At 47.3% G+C, this 21,104-nt stretch overlaps 1 protein-coding gene across 1 annotated transcript in view; it reads right to left on the bottom strand.

Moving 5' to 3' along the window:
* SLIT3 (slit guidance ligand 3) overlaps positions 1-21,104 on the bottom strand; it is a 624,276-nt gene that overhangs the window by 510,049 nt on the left and 93,123 nt on the right. Inside the window, exon 4 of the mRNA XM_081232840.1 lies at positions 8,263-8,334. Within this exon, the coding sequence (XP_081088966.1) occupies positions 8,263-8,334 (72 nt within the window). The remainder of the gene's footprint in view (positions 1-8,262; positions 8,335-21,104) is intronic.

The following is a 21,104-nucleotide window of genomic DNA, read 5'->3' as shown; positions in this document are numbered from 1 at the left end:
TAGAACCTCAAGGGATTCGTTTTTCTATATGCTGAGTCTGAGAACCACTGTAGTCTGGACCCTCGCTCTGCAAAGTGTGGTCCTGTAGAAATGCAGACTCTTAGGTCCCACCCCAGACCTGCAGAACCAGAGTCTACATTTTAACCAGATTCCCAGGTGTTCAGATGCACAGTAAAGGTTGAAAAACACTGGCCCAGATAACCTTTATTCCTAGCTCTGAAATTCTATAGTATGAATCCATAAGGCAATTCAAAGTATTAGGCTTATAATCAACTCTGTGAATAAGGCAACAGGCTTCTGTGCTCAGCTGGATAAGGGCTCAGTGGAGGAGAGAAGAACAGAAACCTTCCCTGCCTGCCTTCTTTCTCCGCTCCAGCTTCAGATACTACAGAGAGTGCAACTCACACAAAACAGAAATCCCAAGAGTGACAGGGCACCCACTGTAATCCATTATCTGTCCACACACAGATTAAAGCTAAACCCGTCTTCAAGCACATGATGAAGCATGCAGGTGATGAAGCCTGCCATAAAGCAAACGGAAGGCTGGCCTCACCGCAGTGCTCGGTGATTGGGGAAATGTTGGAGAAGCAAATGGAGCTCCAGTTTGCAGGGACTTTTCCCATGAGCTTTAGGCAGCCGTGCCCCTGGAAAAAGCGACCCCACGTCTGCGATGGTGAGGCTGGTCTCACCATCCATCCCCTGGCCTCTGAAGGCTGCGCCAGCCCAGACCAGAGGCGGGGACAGGTCTCTGGGATCTGGCTCCAGGTAGGCAAGCAGGCAGGCAGTCTCTGAAGCCCCCATCGTCCTGATGGATTGGTTTTCCCATCGTCCTATGATCATTTCACCACATCAGATAACAGCTCTGCTGGAAAACTGAATAGCATGGTTTTTGTTTTCTCCACTGATTTTTCACTTTTATAGCATCGTTTCACATCCATACAGAGTTTTATGGAGACACATATTGTATGTAGTTATGTTTTAAAGGTTAGTGCAGAATTGGAAGACTAAGGTGGCTACAAAAGGAGCTCCGAGTAGCAGAAGGTACGACCTAAAGGTACAGGGTTCCAGTCATTCAACAGATCTGGTCTCATTTAGGGCCTCAAAGAGATAAAGGAACTAGAGCACTAACTGAGCTTCTACAAGGGGGTGCTGGCCCTTTAGTTACTGACTTCTCATAAGTATGGAAATTGTGGTAAGGATGTGGGCTCTGTAGTCAGGCAAGCCTGGGTTTGAAGTTTAGCTCTGTCAGTGATTGGCTCTGTGACCTTGGGCAAGCTGTCTAAATCTCTAGGACTCGGTGTGTTTATCTGTAAAATGGGGCTAATGTCTATCTAACCTCCTAAGCCTGAGATTGAGGAAGAGAATCTATCTAAAAAGCAGTTCACAGAGCACTTGACCCACAGTAAATATGCAATGCACACTTGGGAACTATTATGTGGTAATGTGTTCATTGGTACGTTGAAGCCCTTGCCCCCAGTCCTTCAGAATGTAACTGTATTTGGAGATTGGGTCTTTAAAGAGGTGACTAAGTTAAATGTGGCCATTAGGGTGGGGCCTAAGCCAACATGACTGGTGTCCTTATGAGAAGAGGACGGGACACCAGAGGTGAGCGTGAACAGAGGGACGACCATGTTAAGAGGCCACAAGAAGACCATCATCTGCAAGACAAGGAGACAGCCCTCAGGAACTCAGTCCTGCCAGAACCTTGATCTGAAACTTCTGGGCCGCAGACTGTGAGGAAACAAATTTCTGTTGTTTAAGCCATCTGGTCTGAGGTACTTCTTTTTTTTTTTTTTTTTTTTACATCTTTATTGGAGTATAATTGCTTTACAATGGTGTGTTAGTTTCTGCTTTATAACAAAGTGAATCGGTTATACATATACATATGTTCCCATATCCCTTCCCTCTTGCGTCTCCCTCCCTCCCACCCTCCCTATCCCACCCCGCTAGGTGGTCACAAAGCACCGAGCTGATCTCCCTGTGCTATGCGGCTGCTTCCCACTAGCTATCTATTTTACGTTTGGTAGTGTATATATGTCCATGCCACAATGCTCAACATCATTAATCATTAGAGAAATGCAAATCAAAACTATAATGAGATATCATCTCACACCAGTCAGAATGGCCATCATCAAAAAATCTAGAAACAATAAATGCTGGAGAGGGTGTGGAGAAAATGAGGTACTTCTTTATCACAGCCCTAGCAAACCACGACAGGAACTATGATGACTATCCCTATTGCATTGCTAACCAACCAGAGACTGAGAAAGTTGAGGTCACCTGCCCAGGGTCAGTCACCAGAGGGTAGGATCCAAACCCAGGTCTGGACAGTTCCAAAGCCCCTGATCTTTGCTCTAATATTGGGTTACCTCAAAGAAACATCAGATCACCTTGCTGAATGCAGCTTCTGGCTTGTTTGGGGATACAGAGCATGGATGCACATGGCTGGGTGACAAGGGCAGAAAATGGTAACTACGAAGGAGAGGTACAAGCTAGCAGAGATGAGAGTTCAGGGGACGGCCCACTCATTGCAAGTAAGTTCCTTGGAAACTGAGGTCTCACAACTCTTTGAGAGGGAAGCAGCCCCACCAGGACAGCAGCCCCAGTGACTTGGGGCTAAGTTGGCTGGTCACATTTCATGTTGCTTTCAGCTGCCTGGGGATTAACTTCCCAAGTCTCTTGCAACTCCACTGACCCAGGTGAGCAACAGCGGTTTAACCCCAGTGGCATGTCTTAAATCTGCCAAATACCTCGTAGGACTGTGTGAAGAATCACTGGGGGCCTCCGTCCTGCTGCTAGCACGACTGCTTCTTCAGCAACAGGCTTTAAACCACTACCAAATATGTAACGGACTCTTTGGACATGAATTCAGGAGACGTGGACCAGAAGGACCCCAGTGGTCTGCTCATCCTCACACGGCAAAGTCACATTTTTAAAAACAGCAGTTGTGAACCACTGTGTGCCTCTCATCCCCTTCAAAGCTCCCTAATCTGGTGCAAGGCAGACAGCTTTTAATTACTGTTTTCATCTTGTCTTTTGCTTCTTCTAAGGAATTTCTGGCAACATGAACCACTTAACTTCCAAATCACCAGAAACCCTTCCCTCCTTCCCCCATGTGTAGGTAAAAGAGAAAGCTTGAAGGAGAAGCCAAAAAAGGAGAAATTAATAACTTACAGACCATGTAACAGACCATGCTTCATCCCAACATCTCTAGATGAGGCCCAGAGAGAGGAAGTAACATGCCTAAGGTCACACAGCTTGTGGCTGGCAGAGCCAGTATGAGGATCAGGATCTTCCCACTCCCGGTGCAGTGCTCCCTCAACCCTCATTTATTTTGGAGCCTGAACTGTTTGAGAGGTGCTGAAATGTTTACACCAGAGATGCCAGAGCCCCAGCACATGCACCATTCCTATCAGTCAGCCAGCAAAAGTTAACCATAGCCATCTTTCACTGAGCACTTTACTATGGGCTATAGTCAATGCTGAAGGTTGTCCCTGGGCTATTTCCATTTACCTCACAACAACCTGGAGAAGTAGGTTCTATTATTGTCTACTTTACTGATGAAGAACCTGAGACCCAGAGAGGTTAAGTAATTTGCCCATGGTCTCACAGCAAGTAACTGGCAGCCCCTTAACCTTTTCACTTTACTGCCATCTCCTGTGCTCAGTCAAGAGTGACAGGAAACCTAGAAAGAGCAGAAGTACAGTCCTGACCCTTGAAAATCTTATAATATACATCAGGACAGGAGTGAGCTAATGTTTATTGAGTGCCCAAAGCAGGACAGAGACCTTGCTGGGTGTTTTACAGACCACAGTGGTATTACCTAAGCCTCAGGGCACTTCTGAGCTCTAGGATTCTATGGCTCGTGCTCTATGCGCTAAAGGACAGAGTAAGAGGGTAGATACATCACTACTATGCACATGCACCAATGAATCAGATGGTGCTGCATTTAAGGGGGGTGGGGCGGGGTAACCCGCCAAGGCCTGACAGAGGCACTTGGATGTATGACAGGTCCATCACCAATCCTTTTTAGCATGACTTCAGCTCTCCACAATAGTTAGCACAGCAGTGTGGCATGGTAGAAAACAGAGGTACTTTGCAGCAACACACATGCATTTCTTTCCCCATTCTGTTGTATCCTGGTTATACAACTATGGGTAAGTCAGATAACACTTCTAAGCTTTAGAAGTAGATTTTTTAAAAATAAATTTGCTTATTTTATTTATTTATTTTTGGCTGCGTTGGGTCTTCGCTGCTGCGCAAGGGCTTTCTCTAGTTGCGGCAAGTAGAGGTAGAAGTAGATTTAATAATTCTCTTTGCAGGACTGGTGTGAAGGCTAAATCTGAGTACTGAGGCAGAGTGCCCAGTGCTGCTGCTTAGAAATACGGCATATACGGATAAGAAATTTAAACTCTGGGCCTTAGTTTCCTCATCTGTAAAATGGGAGTATTGAGGCAGGGAGTTAATTGTAGTAGGAAAAAAGCACAGGCTTTGGAGTCAGATTACCCACATTTGATTCCTGGTTTTGTCACTGAGTAACTGTATGATGCTGGGCAAGTTCTTTGACCTCTTTGAGCCTCAGTTTCACATCTACAGAATAGTACTCATAGTCCCTACCCCATAGCATCATTAGGAGTATCAAACAAGTTATATGTAAAGTGCTCAGAAGAGCACCCGACACTCAATGTGTTTGCTATTGTTGTTATCTTGAAGTGTTATTGTGAGGATCCAAACCATTCAATGAAAGCACAGGGAACTGAACAGACTAGATGCTCAACAAACTTGTAGATGTCTGCTGTGTTCAAGTCTAGTATGTCTCCCCCGTCCTCTGATACCAGAATTACTCTTCCCTTTGGGAAACCCATTCCCAGGCCCTGCACACCCTCATCTGCAAACAATTGTGATGGACGCATGGCCCAAACCTGGTCAATCAGAGGACACCATCTCACCAGCAACAGCATCTGCTCAGAGCTGGACGTGCGACCAAGGTAAGCAATCGACCCTCAGTTCTTTTCTGCAGGACTGTGGTCGAGGACACCCTCTCCACCCTGGTTGCTAGGTTACTGCCCTCAGAGTCTTCTGCTTTTGCCTGCCATCCTGTGCACTCTTCCTAGGGCTGGGGGGAGTGAGATGAAGTCTTGAGGACACCACCATGCTCCTGGATCCAGCTGTTCCTAAAGCCAACCATAACTACCACTGGCCATCCCATGCACATTAATTAACATATTTCCCCTCTGAGTTAAACTAATTTGTCACATTTCTGCCACTTACTAGTGATAATATTATAATCATATATATATATATATATATATATATATATATATAATAGGTTCTCAATAAATATTGTTTCCCTTTCCCATCACTACATGTCTTATTATACAACCATAGCCTTTCCAAAAGGTATTTTTCAGATAATCATAGAATATTAAGCAGTCTTTGCCTATAGATCTAATAAGAAAAGGTGCGTCAGAATTGCTGTTTAAACCACACCGCCGACTGTGGAGGAGACAGCCACCCAGCAGCCCCATTTAGCATTCCCTGGAAAATGGCTCACTGCATCTATTGAGATGCAGTGTTCTTTTAAAACAGAGCCAGTGGCATATGTATACACACTCATGATTGCACATTTATTGATTTCTAATCTGCACCCTGCTTACTTCCAAAAAGGCCCTGGAGTGGCTGACAAAATAAGACAAAGACACAATAGGGTCATTAAGAAAAATCAAAGATCAAGCCCAGAGAGAAAAAGGGATTGCTGATTATAGCCCAAACCTGGGTTAACAGAGCTGCTTCAATGAAAAAGAATATGCATTTAGCTCTCAGCTCTTTGGCAGCCATTCAGAATGTGTCATGATGGGGCACATAGAGAGCTGGGCAAACTTCATATCTGCAGTTTAACACCCAGCACAGAGGCCAGGCTGGAACAAGCACCTGGAAAAAGCTTACTGAATGAACGAATGAATGAACAAACGAATGAGTGAATGAAGGAATGGTGGATAAAAGATTCAAAGTTCCCTCAGAACATGGTTCATACCCTGAGGCCTGTATCATTCATTTATTCATCCACCCATTCCCGAGTGCCTATGTGTCATATTGGGCCTGGCTGGGGACCTGGAGAGGGACAGAAACCAAAATGAGCCGAAAGCCCTCCCTGCCTTCCCAGCTGCAGCTCTCTGGCCTGAGGGCAAAAGCTCCATGTAACAGATCTCAGGGCCCACGGCAGCTCCTGGTTTCTTCATGTCTCCCAGTGAAAGGAGATTAGAAACAAGTTGTGAAGATGGGAATTGTAGGAGTAACAATAGCCATCTTGGTAATTGCACTCACACAGCACTTTAAACCCTAGAAAATGCATGCCCACCATAATCTCATTGGATACGTACAGCTCCTTGGTGAGGTGAGTAGAAGGGAAGGTGAGGCATCTCCCATTTACTGATGAAGACATGTAGGCACAGAAGGGAAAGTGGCTCTCCCGACCTCTTTCAGTTAGAAAGTGGCCTTTAGGACACTGGACTTTCCCATGCCCCTGTGCTACCCCCAGCCTGGCAGAGGCCTGTTATCACGGCCTGAAACTCCTCCTCTGCCTGGATCAAGACCAGTCCTGCCTAAAATGGGCCTCACCTGATGGCCGTGGGGAGCAAGAATCAGCCCCCCTGACCTCCTGCAGCAACTGGAACTCTCAGACCTACCCGCTCAAAGCTGCCCAGCAGCCCCAGTCCCATAAGCACCTTTTATTTGCCTCGAAAGTGATGCTGAGATTCCAGATGAACAGCATACAGTCTGCGTTATTTAGTTAAAAGCAGGTTGAAAAGCACAAGGTAATGCTGGGTGGAGAGATGGCTATTAGGTGAGCATTTAAGGGAAGCACTGTAAAGGGAAGAGGAAGTTAAAAACCAGAGTGGTTTCCCCGTCTGCCCACTTGCTGTTGCTCATTCGGGCCAGCAACAGCACCTCATGCACCCTCACATCCATCAAGGTGGATTCAGAGCCGAAGAGTGGAAAGGCAGGCATGCTCTTTCCCTCATTTAGCACAGTCAGCCGGGTGGACTGAGCAAGAGAAAGGGAGTACCAGCGAGAGGAGACCGTGACAAAGTACAGGTGTCCCGCAGAGAAGGCAAGCAAGGCCGCGGTACCCTTGAAACACCAGCCAACCCCAGCCCGTTCTTGTTGCAGCCAAGTGCCCTTGAAAGTACATTTATGTATATTGTCTCTGTGTGTGTGTACAGAGAGAGATACAGATTCCTAATTCAGAACTCATTCTTAAGTGCACATGCAGACATGCGTTTCATATTTCCCAATTTATCTACATGCATCGGCGGATTGCATATGGAGGTACTAAACACAGCCACTGGAAATGAGAAGGGTGGCTACCACTCTGTAGCCTCCCCGGTAAGGTCAGAGTCCTCCCAGCCAGGCCGTACATCTCACTGCCTGACTGCTAAGCAGTCGGACCCTTGTTGCTCCAGCCAGAAAGTCAAGCCTTGGGCAACCAATTCACCCCATAATGTACACTAGTTACTGCCGGTAGGACTTTCAGGTTCAAAGTCATGGAGTTGTTCACCGTCAGTAATTAGCACTCGCCTAATAACCCCAATCTACGAATCACAATCTCCATCGCGACGTGCATCTCCAGCTCTTCAGTATCCAAACTCTCACGCTGAATAAATACACAGAGAATCTGCAAGTCTCCCCCCACCCCCCATTATACCCTGGACCATTCTGAAGATAAAGCAAAGTTCAAAGTGTTTCTTTCTTTTCCCACAAAATCACAGATCTCCGGACCCAGGGTTCCCGGACTGGCAGCGGTAGGAAGCAGGCAAAGGGCAGGAATCCTTCTAGCCAGCAAGGAGGTGAGGTTGAAATGCTTAACCCAAATCACTGCCCTCCTCCGAGACCACTGGCAGTCTTGTGTGAATCAATTCACCTCCAAGCCTACCCTCAGGGCATTTCCCTGAGGTTAATTCAGACCCAAGTTAAAAGGAAGAGTTTCCTCCCTCCTTGCAAAGGAGAGATGCACTACCACAGGTCCACAGCCCTCACAGGCCACTTAAGCAGATGATCTGGGAAGGACGGATGCACGAAAGGCAGTCTGGAGGGGAGTGGGAGGACCCAGCACGCTGAAGCCTGGCCCCAAGCGCCCACGTGTGCGGACTCACTGCCCAGGTCCACACGGTTCGGGGCTCCCCACGCTAAGGCAACCGCATCCTCGGCATCAGCAAAGCCGGACAAGACACCAGGTAGGGAACAAAACTCCATTCTACTCACAGTCTGGTGAGCTTCGGGTTGCTCTGGAAAAGCAGTTCCGGGAGGACCTGGAGTTTATTCTTGTTCAGGCGCCTGAAGGGGGAAAAAAGAATGAAAAGATGTCAAGGGGACATGAAACGGGATCAAGAGTATTTACACACACCCCTTTGGTCAATCGATCCAACAGGTATTAAGAGACTTCTAGATCTTTCAACGTGGGATGCTCAGCACGTGTAAGGCATACTCCGAACTTGCGGAGCTGGGAGTCAAGTTGGGGATAAAAAGGCAAAGGTCAGTCGGAAGCAGGAACACAACTTGCTTGCTGCCACACCCCCCTTCACGAGCCTCGGAGGGGCATCACTAGCGGATCATGATATTCTTTCCCACGAACCTCAGACAGGCTTTTGAACTTTTCTCAACATGTGCCTGTGGTAGCTAGCTATTGCCAAGTGATGGAATGGGCATGTGAAATGGGTCCCTAAAAATAAACAAAATACCAGAGAGAATATTCCAGATCCTAAGTGGTGAGGAGAGGTGGGACAGATAGCAGTCATTCTAGGAACAGAGAAGAGGGTGAGGCAGATCACCAGGGGTTAAAGGGCCAAATGGAATCCCTGCCAGCCTGGCTTTTCAGACCAGAGCTGGGCTGCATTATGACTGCCGTGGACCCTGGGCATTTTTGCCTTTGTGGGCCCCTTCCCCTATTTAAAAAAATTAAATATTGTATTTTATAACTGTGTTGGTATAAAAACAAATATATTAATATTATATAACATTTACTTTGACCTGAACACTCATTCCTTTCCTCTAATTTTAAAAGAAATTAAACCTTTTTCATGGGTCCCTAAAAAGTACTGTCAGCCCTGGGTGCTGTCCCCGCCGTGCCTAATGGCAAAGTCGGCCCTGGGTCAGGGATCACGGTCTAGGTGTGTAGACCCAGAGGTTAAAACTCAGCCCAGGAGGGGTGTCCCACGTTGGGTGGTGGCAACAGAGCCAGACTCTCTCCTGAGAACGGCCCATGCTGATGCCCACAGAAAAGAAGGCCATCTGAGTTTCCGAGGGACCGTTAAGTCGCTGTGGTCTCCGTGAAGCCTGCTCTCCTGGGAGTGTGAGGCCAAGAGGGAGAGCCTGCCCCGTGCTCATTCCCAGGCCTCTCTGTCCAAGCATCTTTACGCAGCCTAATCAGGGAAGCCCAAACCAGTGTCCCCAAATCTCCTGTCCCCAGAATCCTCAGAATCTCACTCTCCAGAATCTCCTCGTGCAAAAGAGCAGTTTACAGCCTGGCTGAACTTCTCCGCTTAATTAAACTGTGCATATTTGGCTACGTGGAAAAAATGTATTATCCCATCTTAGAGCTAAGCAAACTGAAGAGAAGAAAAGGTGAGCTTCTTCCCGGCTTCTGTCCCCAAAGCCCACACGTCCTCCACCACATCATGCAGACATGATCCCCTGGCGGGCAGGGGGATTGCTATTTTCCCCTTTTCGTTCCAGGTTAAAGGACAAAAACTTCAGAGGACAGGGGACTAGAAGGAAGTTTGAAAGGGCAGAGCGTGTGACAGGAGCATTCACCACCTCCAGTCAGAAGTGTGCAGCTCAGCCCTGAAGGGGTCCACGTGGTGTGGGGCAGGGGTGGACCGGCGGAGCTGTTGGTGACACTCCTGACTGGAAGGAAGCCTGAGAAAAGGCTGGCAAGTTGGACAGGATAAGCTCAAATTCCCTGCCCCACCGAAACGGCGACCCGACGCCCTGTGTTCTTTTTTGTTTTGTTTTCGTTTGTTTAACTGTGGTTAAAACGAAAGCCCTAACATAAAATTGACGATCTTCACCATTTTTAAGTGTCCAGGTCTGTAGTGTTCAGTATATTCTCACTGCTGTGCAACAGATGTCCAGAGCTGTTTCATCTTGCAAATCTGAAATGGTGTACCCATTAAACAACACCACCCCAGGGCCCCTCCCCTCATCCCTGGCAGCCACCATTCTATTTTCTGTCTGTATGGATTTGACCAGTGCTCTTTTGATCACTCCCAGTATCTGCTCTTTGTGTGTTCCTGTCACCAAAGTGGGAAGAAAGGGGGGAGCCCAGAGGAGAGGAGGGGGAGTCTAGCTCCTTGTCTAGAGCAGCTCTCACAGAGCCAGTGATAAGTCCCTTTCTAACACGGGGAAGCACTGGTCCCAGAGAAGGCGTGGTGCTATGACTTTGGGGTTGGTCACGCTGGGTTCAGGTCTGGCTCTATCATGCTCTCGCCATGGAACCTCGGGGAAGTCACCTAGCTCCTTGAGCCTCCGTTTTCCATCTGCCTAATAACCCTACTCAGTGAGTTACAGTAAGTTTTAATGACACACTGTACGCATAAGTGTCTAGCACTGCAATGAGAGCATGGCAATAATAACTGAAATAAGTTGCGGCACAAATGAGTGTCAGGCGCTACGCCACGTGCTAGAGGGGTAGGATCTCAGGCAGCGCAGCTCAGAGGCTGGTGTCATAATTACCCGCATCTCACAGATAAAGCCAGCGAAGCCTGGAGCGGTTGAGCCCATTCTGCAAGGCCACTATGACAGGAAGTGGCGGAGGCAGGATGTAGACCCAGGGGGTCTGCCTCCAGAGCCTGGTTCTGAACCACTGTGTTCCTCGAAGGCTTTCAATCTGTGACAGCTGCCTTCCCCTTCTCTTCTCCCCTCCCTAGTCTTCTTTTTGCCTCTGCTTCCTTTCATCCAGGGTTGCCACCTCCACTGCCCCAGCCCAGACAACCATCCACCCTGAGTACATTTCCCTCCCTGAAAAGGATGCTCTTGGAGTCCCCAAGAGTAGAAGTGGGTCTCTAGGTGGGTCTGTCCGGAACCACTCTCTATTGCCACAGCTGCACAAAGCCTGGTGAGAGTTACACTCAGATAACCAACGCTCCAGTTTAGGCAAACGTCCTGAAATCGGCCCACCGCTGCCCGCAGTGGGAGGATATTGAGTGTCCTAAAAGCTCAAAACCAGAGTTGAAGCTAAAAATAAAACCAGCTTGGCTCTGAGGCTCCAGGAAGGGAAGGAATCGTTTTCAGTTCTTTGCCGGTATTTGTGGCTGGACAAAAATAAAAACACAACCAAATTTAGTCAGTTGTGTGCTGCCTGCTGCTTCATAAACCCTGAATGAGGATTCCAGGGTGGCTGAGCTGGGCTCTTCTCCCAAAAGCCTCAGGGTCTTTCCACTTTGGCTTGGGCGGGCTGCATGCTGGTTCTCTGTATCAAGAGGAGCTCGACAGGACATTTCATTTCTAGTTCATTCCATTCCAGGATTTATTTGTGTTTATTTAGTGAACCAAGTCGGCCTGAAAGGTCTTCCTCGAAGAGCTAAGAAAGGCTCCAAGCTGCATAAGGTGAACTTCTCACGTGGCTGCTCTAAGAGCAGCTCCTGAACAGGAAAAATGAACAGAGTGAAACGTGCTATTCTCCTGACAGAGGAACGGGTAAGCGCTGGGCCGCACACAGCGCTGTTGGTCAAGGCATCCTCCGTACTCATGCCATCTGCTGCTCTTTCACCCTGGAATCAGAGGCGGAAATCTGCCATAGCTCAAGCTGGAAATAAATCCATGATGCCTGGATGAAGAAAAGGACGGAATGGGACCCGTATGAGGGCAGACCTGAGGAGGTCGGCAGAAAGGCTATAGGCTGGGTCAATGATGGGATAAAGCCCACCTGGGTGTCCTCTCTCCCTCTAGGATCAACACTCCTTCTCAGCCTTCCTGCTGGAACAATGGGGAGCATCCAGGTCAAAAAAACCCACAGGCTGCTAGTTGCAAGGTCATTCTGCTTTTTGGCCTGAACTGTGAAGCTCCAAGAAAGAGAGCCTTGTCTCTGCAGTACCACTGATGACCGCAAGACCTAATTAGAGGTTTTTGCCACTTTCTTGAATTCCTTCATTTATCTATCCATTATCCATTCATAAATCCACCCTCTACCCATCTGTCTGTCCGTCCGTCCGTCCGTCCGTCCGTCCATCCATCCGTCCGTCCGTCCATCCATCCATCCACCCACTATTCTATCCAACCATTCACCTATCCATCCGTCTACCCATTTGTCCATTTATCCATCCATCCATCCATCTTCCTAGTCATTTTTCAATATGAACATACAAAGACGAATAAGATAGAGTCCCTTCCTGCACCTGCATGAATAAGATGTAGATGAAGAAGGTCAGATGCTAGTGAAGGAGACAGACACGAAAACAAAAATCTGCAGCATGATCTTGTAAGCAAAGCTATTGTGGGGGCACAGAGGAGAGGCAACTAACCCAGACCTGGGAAAGGAAGGCTTCCCAAACAAAGTGGTTTGGAGGGTTTTTGCTTTTGTTTTTTAAAGCATAATTTTGACTCTTCGGGAGATAGGGACAAAGGGTTCTAGACTTTGAGAGGTGTATGTGCATGGTCATGGAGGACCAGGAGACTGAGGAGAACTTGGGGTACAGGGGGCTGCATTGCTGGGACTTGGGGGTGACCTGAGGAACACAAGCGATGAAGCTCTAGAGGTAGGCAGGGGTCATATCAGTGAGGGCCCTTGCGGGTCATGATCAAGGATTTGGGCTTGACTGTTTACTGAGAGTCAGAGGGAGCCACAGAAAGAGTCTGAGCAAGGAAATGATAACCCGTTTTGGATTTTAACAAGTTCTCTTGAGTAGTGGTAAGGCTTGTTTGGAAGAGGGTGAAATCAAAAGCAAGGTGAGCAGTTAAGAGGGTTCCTGAGTAATCAGTGTGGCTGTGTGAGGACCCAGTTAAGGGTAAGAGTCATATTGGAGTGGAGGACATAGATGTGAGGTCTAATCAACAGGGTTTTGTGATTAAATGCATATGAAGGCCCCAGGGGCTCCAGCTTGGGTAACTGATCAGTCAAAATGACCAATCAGTGCTGAAAGAAATAAAGACTAGAGGACCATTATGCAGATGGGGGTGTGTTTAGATTCAGGATTTCTAAACTACTGGGGTCCCTCAAATATATTTTGACAACTAGTAGCAGTAGCTGGTAATACCCTAAGACCATGAGTCAGGCACTGTACAAGGTGCTTCACATGTGCCAGCTCATTTAATTCCCCACAGAAGTGCTTGAGGCTAGTACCCTTGGTCAACCTATAATAAGCAAACAGAGGCCTAAGAAGGTTAAGGCACTTGCCCAAAGCCAAAATGATGGTGGTGGGATTTGAACCCAGACACCTAATGCCAAACCTGGACTCTTAACTACCATGGAAAATGATGGTATTTAATTTAGCCCTCATTACAGACTGTTGTGATTTATTACCTCACACGTGGGTCTCGTCTTTCTGTTAAGTTCTGAAGGTCCTTGAGAGTGGGAAATAGGTCTAATATCTACTCAGTGACCCATTGTGAGCTGACACAGCTTCAGGCATGCAAGGGGGCCTTCAGTGAGGGCCTGTTGAATTTCATGAGTAAATCATAAGGTGGGAATGGCCAATTAGGGGAGCCTGGAAAAGCAATAGCCTTCCTCCGCTGGGTGAGGGGAGCCATCCTGTTTGCAGGTGAACAGAACTCCCAGAGGGCCCAGTTGCTTGAATCTGTCCACATGCTCCAGAATCTTCTTGAAGCCTCGGCTTCCAGACTCACCTGCCTCACTACTGACCTACTGGGCAGCAAGGCAAGAAAGGATGGAGCCAGTTCGTCCGCTCAGTTGGTGCAGGATGGGTGAGAGGCCTCCAGGCCGGAAGGAGGCATGCTTAGTCAGCAAGAGGCCCCAGCACCCACTCAAAGTGCTTCCCCTTTCTCAGGGAGGTGTGGAATGTTCAGCTGCCCAGCGAAGGCCTGAGGGAGGGAGGAAGTCAAAATGTGCTAATTCCCAAAGGTCACCAGGACTGTTTGCTTTAGTAATGAAATCAAGTGAATCCCCTTCTCCAGGCACTTTCCTAGGCAGCCTGGACACCTTCCAGGTCTACTGGTATTTTCAGAAACACCACCAAGGACCAAAGCGGCTTTGCTATTCAGAGCGAAAGCTCCAGGCCTTCCCCAAGTGGAGGGATGGACAGGCCCAAGACGTCCTGGCAGACCCCAAGAGAAGGACAGAACCAAACTCAGAGGCCTCGAATCCCAGCTCAGAGACGGCACCCTCATTCAGGAGGATATGCAGATGTCACTATACATCAGGGGAACTCTGAGCTGAGCAGAGTCAAAAAAGCAGAGAACCTTGAATAGGGGTTGTTTCCGTAGTTGCTCACTGTAGCCACTGATGGCCTCATATTTTCTTGGTTTCCTCATCTGCCAGACAAGTCAGATTCAGGCTTTTTCCTGCTATGCAAATTTTCATAATGCAAATTGGATGTAACCTGATCAGTTCAGCAAGGAACTCAGTTTGTGCTGGTTGTTGGTTTATACACCACTGTCATGATCAGAAAGGATCCCTGCATGTATCAGAGGAAAACCTATTGGCCTCCAGCTTCAACACCCACGGGCCACTTTAGTGGGTGACTGGCTGTTCTTTGCCATTGGGATTTCCTTTTTTTTTTTTTTAATAATGTATTTTTAGTGGTTTTTTTGCAGGGGCGGGGAGGGTAGCAGCTTTATTGAGATCTAATGGGGCTTCCTTTTTACTAGCACTTCTGGACCAAGCCACAATTTATTTTGATGGTCTGGAAGCACGTTGACCTGAATCTTGTCTTCCATGGAATTCAGCATTTGCTCAATGACCTTTAGGTTGGCTCATGTCAGTTTTGAAAATCTGTTATTTGTAGTTTGTAACTTCAGAATGTCCTAATAGCAATTAAAACCCTTTACTTTTGACATTTCTGTGAGAGAAATAACTTTGTTATAGTCTAAAACTCTTGCCCTAAGCAGTTTTTTTCCTCACTGAAGTTTTTAAGAGAACCCTTTAAAAAAATAAAGTTTACTTTAGGAACACAATTATTATGTAATAGCAAAACATGAACCTCCTGAGACACCTGAATAGTTTAACATCTGCTATGGGCTTGGCAGTATTTCTCAAAGGCTCGATAAATGGTAGCTGTTACAGCCACTGTTATTATCATTATCATCATCCCTAGATGCCCCAGGAGGTCAGGAATAGGGGAGATGTATTTCTCCTTCAGAGATGACTGTATCGGTCAGCAAGGCTGTTAGCAGTAACAAAGAAACTCCGAAATCTCACTGGGTTAACACAGTGGACAGACTCCACACTCACAGAAAGGCTTGTCTCTATCTCTAAGATGCCATAGAGCAGGGGTCCCCAATCCCCGGGCCGTGGACCAGTACCGCTCCACAGTCTGTGAGGAACCGGGCCACGCAGCAGGAGATGAGTGGCAGGTGAGCCAGGAAAGCTTCATCTGCTGCTCCCCTTTGCTCCCCATCATTTGCATTAGCGTCTGAACCATCCTCCCCCTCCCCCACATCCGTGGAAAAACTGTCTTCCACGAAACCGGTCCCTGGTGCCAACAAGGTTGGGGACCGCTGCCCTAGAGAACATGTGGCCCCCAAGGTCAGTGTGCTGGGGATGAGAGGGAGGGAGGAGCCACACCAGCTCTTAATTTCCTTGATCTCACAATGACTCACATCATATCTACTCTCAGTCTACTGGCCAGAACTAGTCACATGGCCAAACCTAACTGCAAAGGAAGCTGGGAAATCTACAGGGACACTTGAATATTTGGCGAGAACTATCATAATACCCAACTCGCTTTAGAATCAAAGCAATAATAAGGATCTCTTTGATCTTGTTCTTCCTTCCTTCCTTTTCTATCAATGCAAGGCACTTACAGTGGGCTAACTGCTGTGGGCAGTGCTTTATATGCATTATCTCATCTCATCCTTAAAGCAACATTGCTAATGTCATTATGTTACACAAGGAAACTGAGGCTCAGAGAGGTTACGAAACCTGTCTAAAGGCATGCAGCTGATAAATAAGGTTTGGACAGAAGTCTCTTTGACAACGAAACCTGAACTTTGAACCGCTTTACTATTCTGCTTCCTTAACTCTTTGGTGCTTGGTTGACCAGGAGGCCTCCCAACAATCCTAAAAGGGAGGCCAGTAATAAGAGTATTTATTCATTTTATAGCTGGAGAAACTGAGTCAAAGCAGAGTAGGAAACTGACCCTGTGCTTCCTTGGCCTTACTGTTCAAAGCCTGTTGAATGATACTGCCCCTCTGGTTTCTGACGAAGGCTCTGAGGGTCCCAGGAAATCACTGCCCCCAGGCCAGGGGGCAGGAATCTGGAGCCATCTCTTAAGAGCATTTATCTTTCTTCCCCTCTCAGACCTAAAAGGTCTGTTTATTCAGATGTTCCCCAAGGGCATTCTCAGCCCCTGCCTGCCCTGGTAGGTGACTCTGTCCCGAGATACCTGTCCAGTTCTAGAGAGCTCTGGGGCTTGCCCAGGATCTTGCTGGGCTCCAACTCAACACTCCAGCATGAAAAGAAAACAGGCACAAAGACCCTGAAACAACCCTTTTTGAACTTTCCAGCACCTCACATTGGGCCAATTTTCGTACAATTACACGGTTGTTAGGGATAAAACAGAGCACATTGGTGGCCTGAGCCTGCCTTGCCTTTGACCCCTGTCCCAGCTGCTGCCATGTGCCCAAATACCCCTGTCTCCAGAAGACCCTGATTTCAGGAGGAGAAAAGAGGGTGGGGGCAAGAAGGGCAGGAGTCCTGGCTCTGCAGAGAAGCTTGTTCCATGGTGACCAACCCATAAAGCCTAAGTCATGTTTGCCTAGAACAACACAAGGAACCCCAAAGGTCTGTGAACAAAAAGGCTGCTTCATCTAGGACTAAAGTCATGAGCAGGGGTTTCTGGGGATCCCCCAGTAGATTGGACATGGAACTACATTAGTAGCCAGATGGCTGAGAGTCCAGGAAAAGATGTCTGGAGTGGGAAAAAATGCATACTTACGCATGCATATGAACACACACACACAGACACACACACAACATACACTGCAGACGTAACGCACATGCGATTAACAAAATCACGTATATCCCTTAGGGCTGGCCAGATCCATTCCAGACAGCCAGACTGCTTGGCAGTGGCCAAAACTCAGATCCCCATAGCGATCGCTTCAACCCTATTTCATAATGGGGCCAATAGGGCAGGTGACTCCCCAGACTCAAGAATCATGCCTTTATTCCTTCAGGGATACTCCAGTCCTGCATCTTCCCCTGCCTCAGGGTTTCTGCACATGCTCCTCCCTTCTCTGGGAACTCTTTACCCTGCTACCAAGGTGGTAGCTGCAGAGGTGTGAAGATGAAAATATTTTGAAGGTGGAGCAGACAGGATTTGCTGATGGATTGGAGGTAAAGCTTGAGAGAGGAGAATGAAGGATGATGCTGAGGTTTTGGCGTGTGCCTCTGAAAGCGTGGATCTGTTGTTACCTGAGCTGGAGGAAGACTGTGGGCAGAGCATGTCTGGCGAGGGGCCAGATTGGACATGTTAAATTTGATATGCCCATAAATATCCATGTGGAGGTACCCAATAGATGATCGGTTATGCAAATCTGGGCTTCAGGGATAAGACCAAAATGGAGATGTAGATGGTATTTAAATACAGGAACCACAGCCACCATGAGAAATGAAGAAAAGAAGGGAAGAGGATTTAGGACTGAGTCCTGGGCTGCACCATCCATTAGAGACCAGAGGGAGGAGGAAATGGTAGAGTGTGGTAGGAGGAGAAGCAAGAGAAGAAGGTGGAATTGTGGAAGCCAAGTGAAAATGGGACTCCAAGGAGGGAGAAAGGGAGGGAGGGACTGGTTGGTCAAATGCAGCCAAGAGGTAGAGAAAGATGAGGACAACACTGAACTGAGCAACACGGTGACTTAGAAAGAACAGCTTGGTACAGAGTCAGGCATCAACTATTAACTGGAGTGGTTCAAGAAAGAGTGGGAGGACCAAAGTCAAGGGAAAATAATAATTTGGAGGGATTTTGCTATAAAGGGGAATAGAAAATGGGTTGATAGTCAGCAGGGGAAATGGGGTGAAGAAAGGTTTTGTTTTTATTTTTTAGGATGGGGCAAATTGCAACATGCTCCTATGCTGATGAGACTGATCTGGTAAATCAATGATGCAGGGGATGAGGGGGAAATTTTTAGAGTGAGGCTCCTGAATAGGTGACAGAGGAGCTTCCAGTGCACAAGTGATGGCAGTGGCCTTTGACAGGGCCAAAGACAGGTCATCTGTGGCAAGAACAGGGAAGGCGGAGGTTAGGGGACAGTGTATGGTGGGTCTGGTACTAAGAGTCTGTGGAAGGCAAGACTGGGCAAGGCAGTTGAGGGAATGTGCTTATAGTACCTAGGAAAATGAGTCATGAGATCTGTTGGTTAAGGAAGTAAGGGAGGTCACTATGGTCTCAATGTTGGTGTCCTCCTTTTGCCCAAATTCATATGCTGAGATCCTAACCCCCAAGATGATGGCATTAGGAGGTGGGGCCTTGGAGAGCTGATATGAGGGTAGAGGCTTCATGAATGGGATTAGTGCATTTATAAAGGAGGCTCCAGAGAGATCCCTTGCCCCTTCTACCATGTGAGGACACAGCAAGATGTTGGCAATCTGCAACCCGGAAGAACCAGAGCATGACCACGATCTCAGACTTCCAGCCTCCAGAACTGTAAGAAACAAATCTCTGTTGCTAATAAGCTACCCGGTCTGTGGTGCTTTGTTATTGCAGCCTGAATGGACTAAGACAGAGTGACAGTGACAAGATGGCAGAGCCGGTGTATCTTAGGCCACTGCAGGGTCCATGCACTCATGGACAGGGCCCCGGGGCTGGGACTTGGTCCTAGCTCTGCGCCCCAAAGCTGTGTGACTGTGTGAACCACAGCCCCCCTCTGCGGCTTGGTTTTCTGTATCAACAGAATCAGTTGGTTGGATGAGATGAGTCCTAAGATCCTTATTCTAGTCTTATTCTGGAAGCTGGTTAGGATACTTAGATTCTAAATCCAGCTCTAAATAAGCTGTGTGTCCTTTAGGGTTTAACCTCTCTCTTTTTCTTGGTTTCTTCATGTGAAAATGGGAATAATGATCTCAATTAGAATATCCATTCTAAGATGAAGTACCCTGAGAAGAGGGTCTTTGTCTCTTTTTTTCACTGTGACTCAGAGCTTAGAATAGTTTCTAGCAACTAAGAGGTGCTCAATAAATATTTGCTAGTTGTTTAGTTGGTTGGTTGAATGGATGAATGAATGAGTGAGTGATACCTACTTCACGGAATTACTGAGGAGCAAAGAAGATAAAGATGGTCAAATTGGTGGAAAACTTAAAGTACTATGAAGTTGCTACGCAACTGCCGCAACACCCCTGTACTGGCTACTTCACTTCTGGTTACTAAAACCTGAGTAGCCTGTTAGAGACCTTCCAGAGTGCTGCAACCAGGTTACAGGAGGGTTGCAATCACAATAGCATAAATTAAACGCTTTTGCCACAGTGCTTGAAGGAGGGTCCTGAGAATAAGGAGTCCAATGCCTACACCATCTGAATTGTACAGCAGGGTGAGGGGCAAGCAGGGGCAGTTTCAGAACCAAGTGAAGCCAGAGTAAGGGTAAGGGTCCCTACGCCAGGTGGGGCATCAGAGTGAGGTTTCTATATTAGTAAAACAAAGGTGCTTAAAAAGAAAAAAGGCAAGGGGCTTCCCTGGTGGCACAGTGGTTGAGAATCTGCCTGCCAATGCAGGGGACAAGGGTTCGAGCCCTGGTCTGGGAAGATCCCACATGCCGCGGAGCGACTGGGCCCGTGAGCCACAGTTGCTGAGCCTGCGCGTCTGGAGCCTGTGCTCCGCAACAACAGAGGCCGTGATAGTGAGAGGCCTGCGCACCGCAATGACGAGTGGCCCCCGCTTGCCGCAGCTGGAGAGAGCCCATGCGCAGAAACGAAGACCCAACACAGCCATAAATAAGTAAATAAATACATTAAAAAAAAAAGAAAGGCAGAAGACCCCCAAAGGCTAACTCTCTCTTGTCTGTGCTGCCTGGGAATAAATACGGGAGAGCTGTGTTGGATAGGGAAGAAGGATTGAGAATTCCTTAGAAGTTAGTGTTGTTCTCTAAAAACATGCTCCTCCAAGACATTAAGCATGCCTTGAGCAGCCTTGAGTTAACGTTGAGTCATTTCTACTAGGAATTAAGAGAAAAATACTTGAGGTAGCTATGGGATTTCCCCTCCACCCTAAAAATCCTCAAAGCAATGCAGCAAAGCTGGTTCTAAATAGGATGGCATGAGCACAACTCACTACAGATTCTCCATGTTCTCTCTGGATTATTCTAGGCTCTTCATCTGGGTCTCCAACCCCTTCAACCCACTGGCAGGAAAATGACAGATGCAAATTGAAAGAGAAATACTCTGGTCGGTAGATGTCACCAAGAGCAGGTGCAACTCAGCACAAATTTTCTGGAAGGGTACTGTTTAAAATGATCCTGTTTGAACCCATTGAACTTTTGTTTTGAAAAAGTTCGAAGTAAAAAAAAAAAAAAAAAAAAAAAAAGGAAAGAAAGAACAGAAAAAAGAGGCCTGACAGCGAACGATTCAAACATTCCTGGCTTGTGAATGACAAATTTCCCTTTCATTTCTGTTCTAAACACTTGCGCTCTGCAAGATCTGTTAATGACAGTGAGCTTCTCTCTGTGTTTATCTAGTTATCTAGATATATGTCTACATATCTAGCAACAAAAAAAAGATCTTTTAAGCCCTCCCAGGCACGAGCCAAGGAATGTCAAGTAATTATCTGTGACCAATTCTCATCTATAACTAATTAGAATTTTACTTTCTCATAGCATTTCCTTTCTGGTCAACGTCCAATTTTTTTTTTTCTTCTTTTTTTTTTCCCTAGAAAAGGAAGATACCTGGACATTTTTAGCACTATGGGGTGGAGAGGGAACAGGGTAAAAGGAGAAAGGGGGTACT

The sequence above is a fragment of the Mesoplodon bidens genome (assembly GCF_964165515.1).
Source record: "Mesoplodon bidens genome assembly, chromosome: 4".
Classification (NCBI taxonomy): Eukaryota; Metazoa; Chordata; class Mammalia; order Artiodactyla; family Ziphiidae; genus Mesoplodon; species Mesoplodon bidens.
This window is presented reverse-complemented; position numbering and strand designations above follow the sequence as displayed.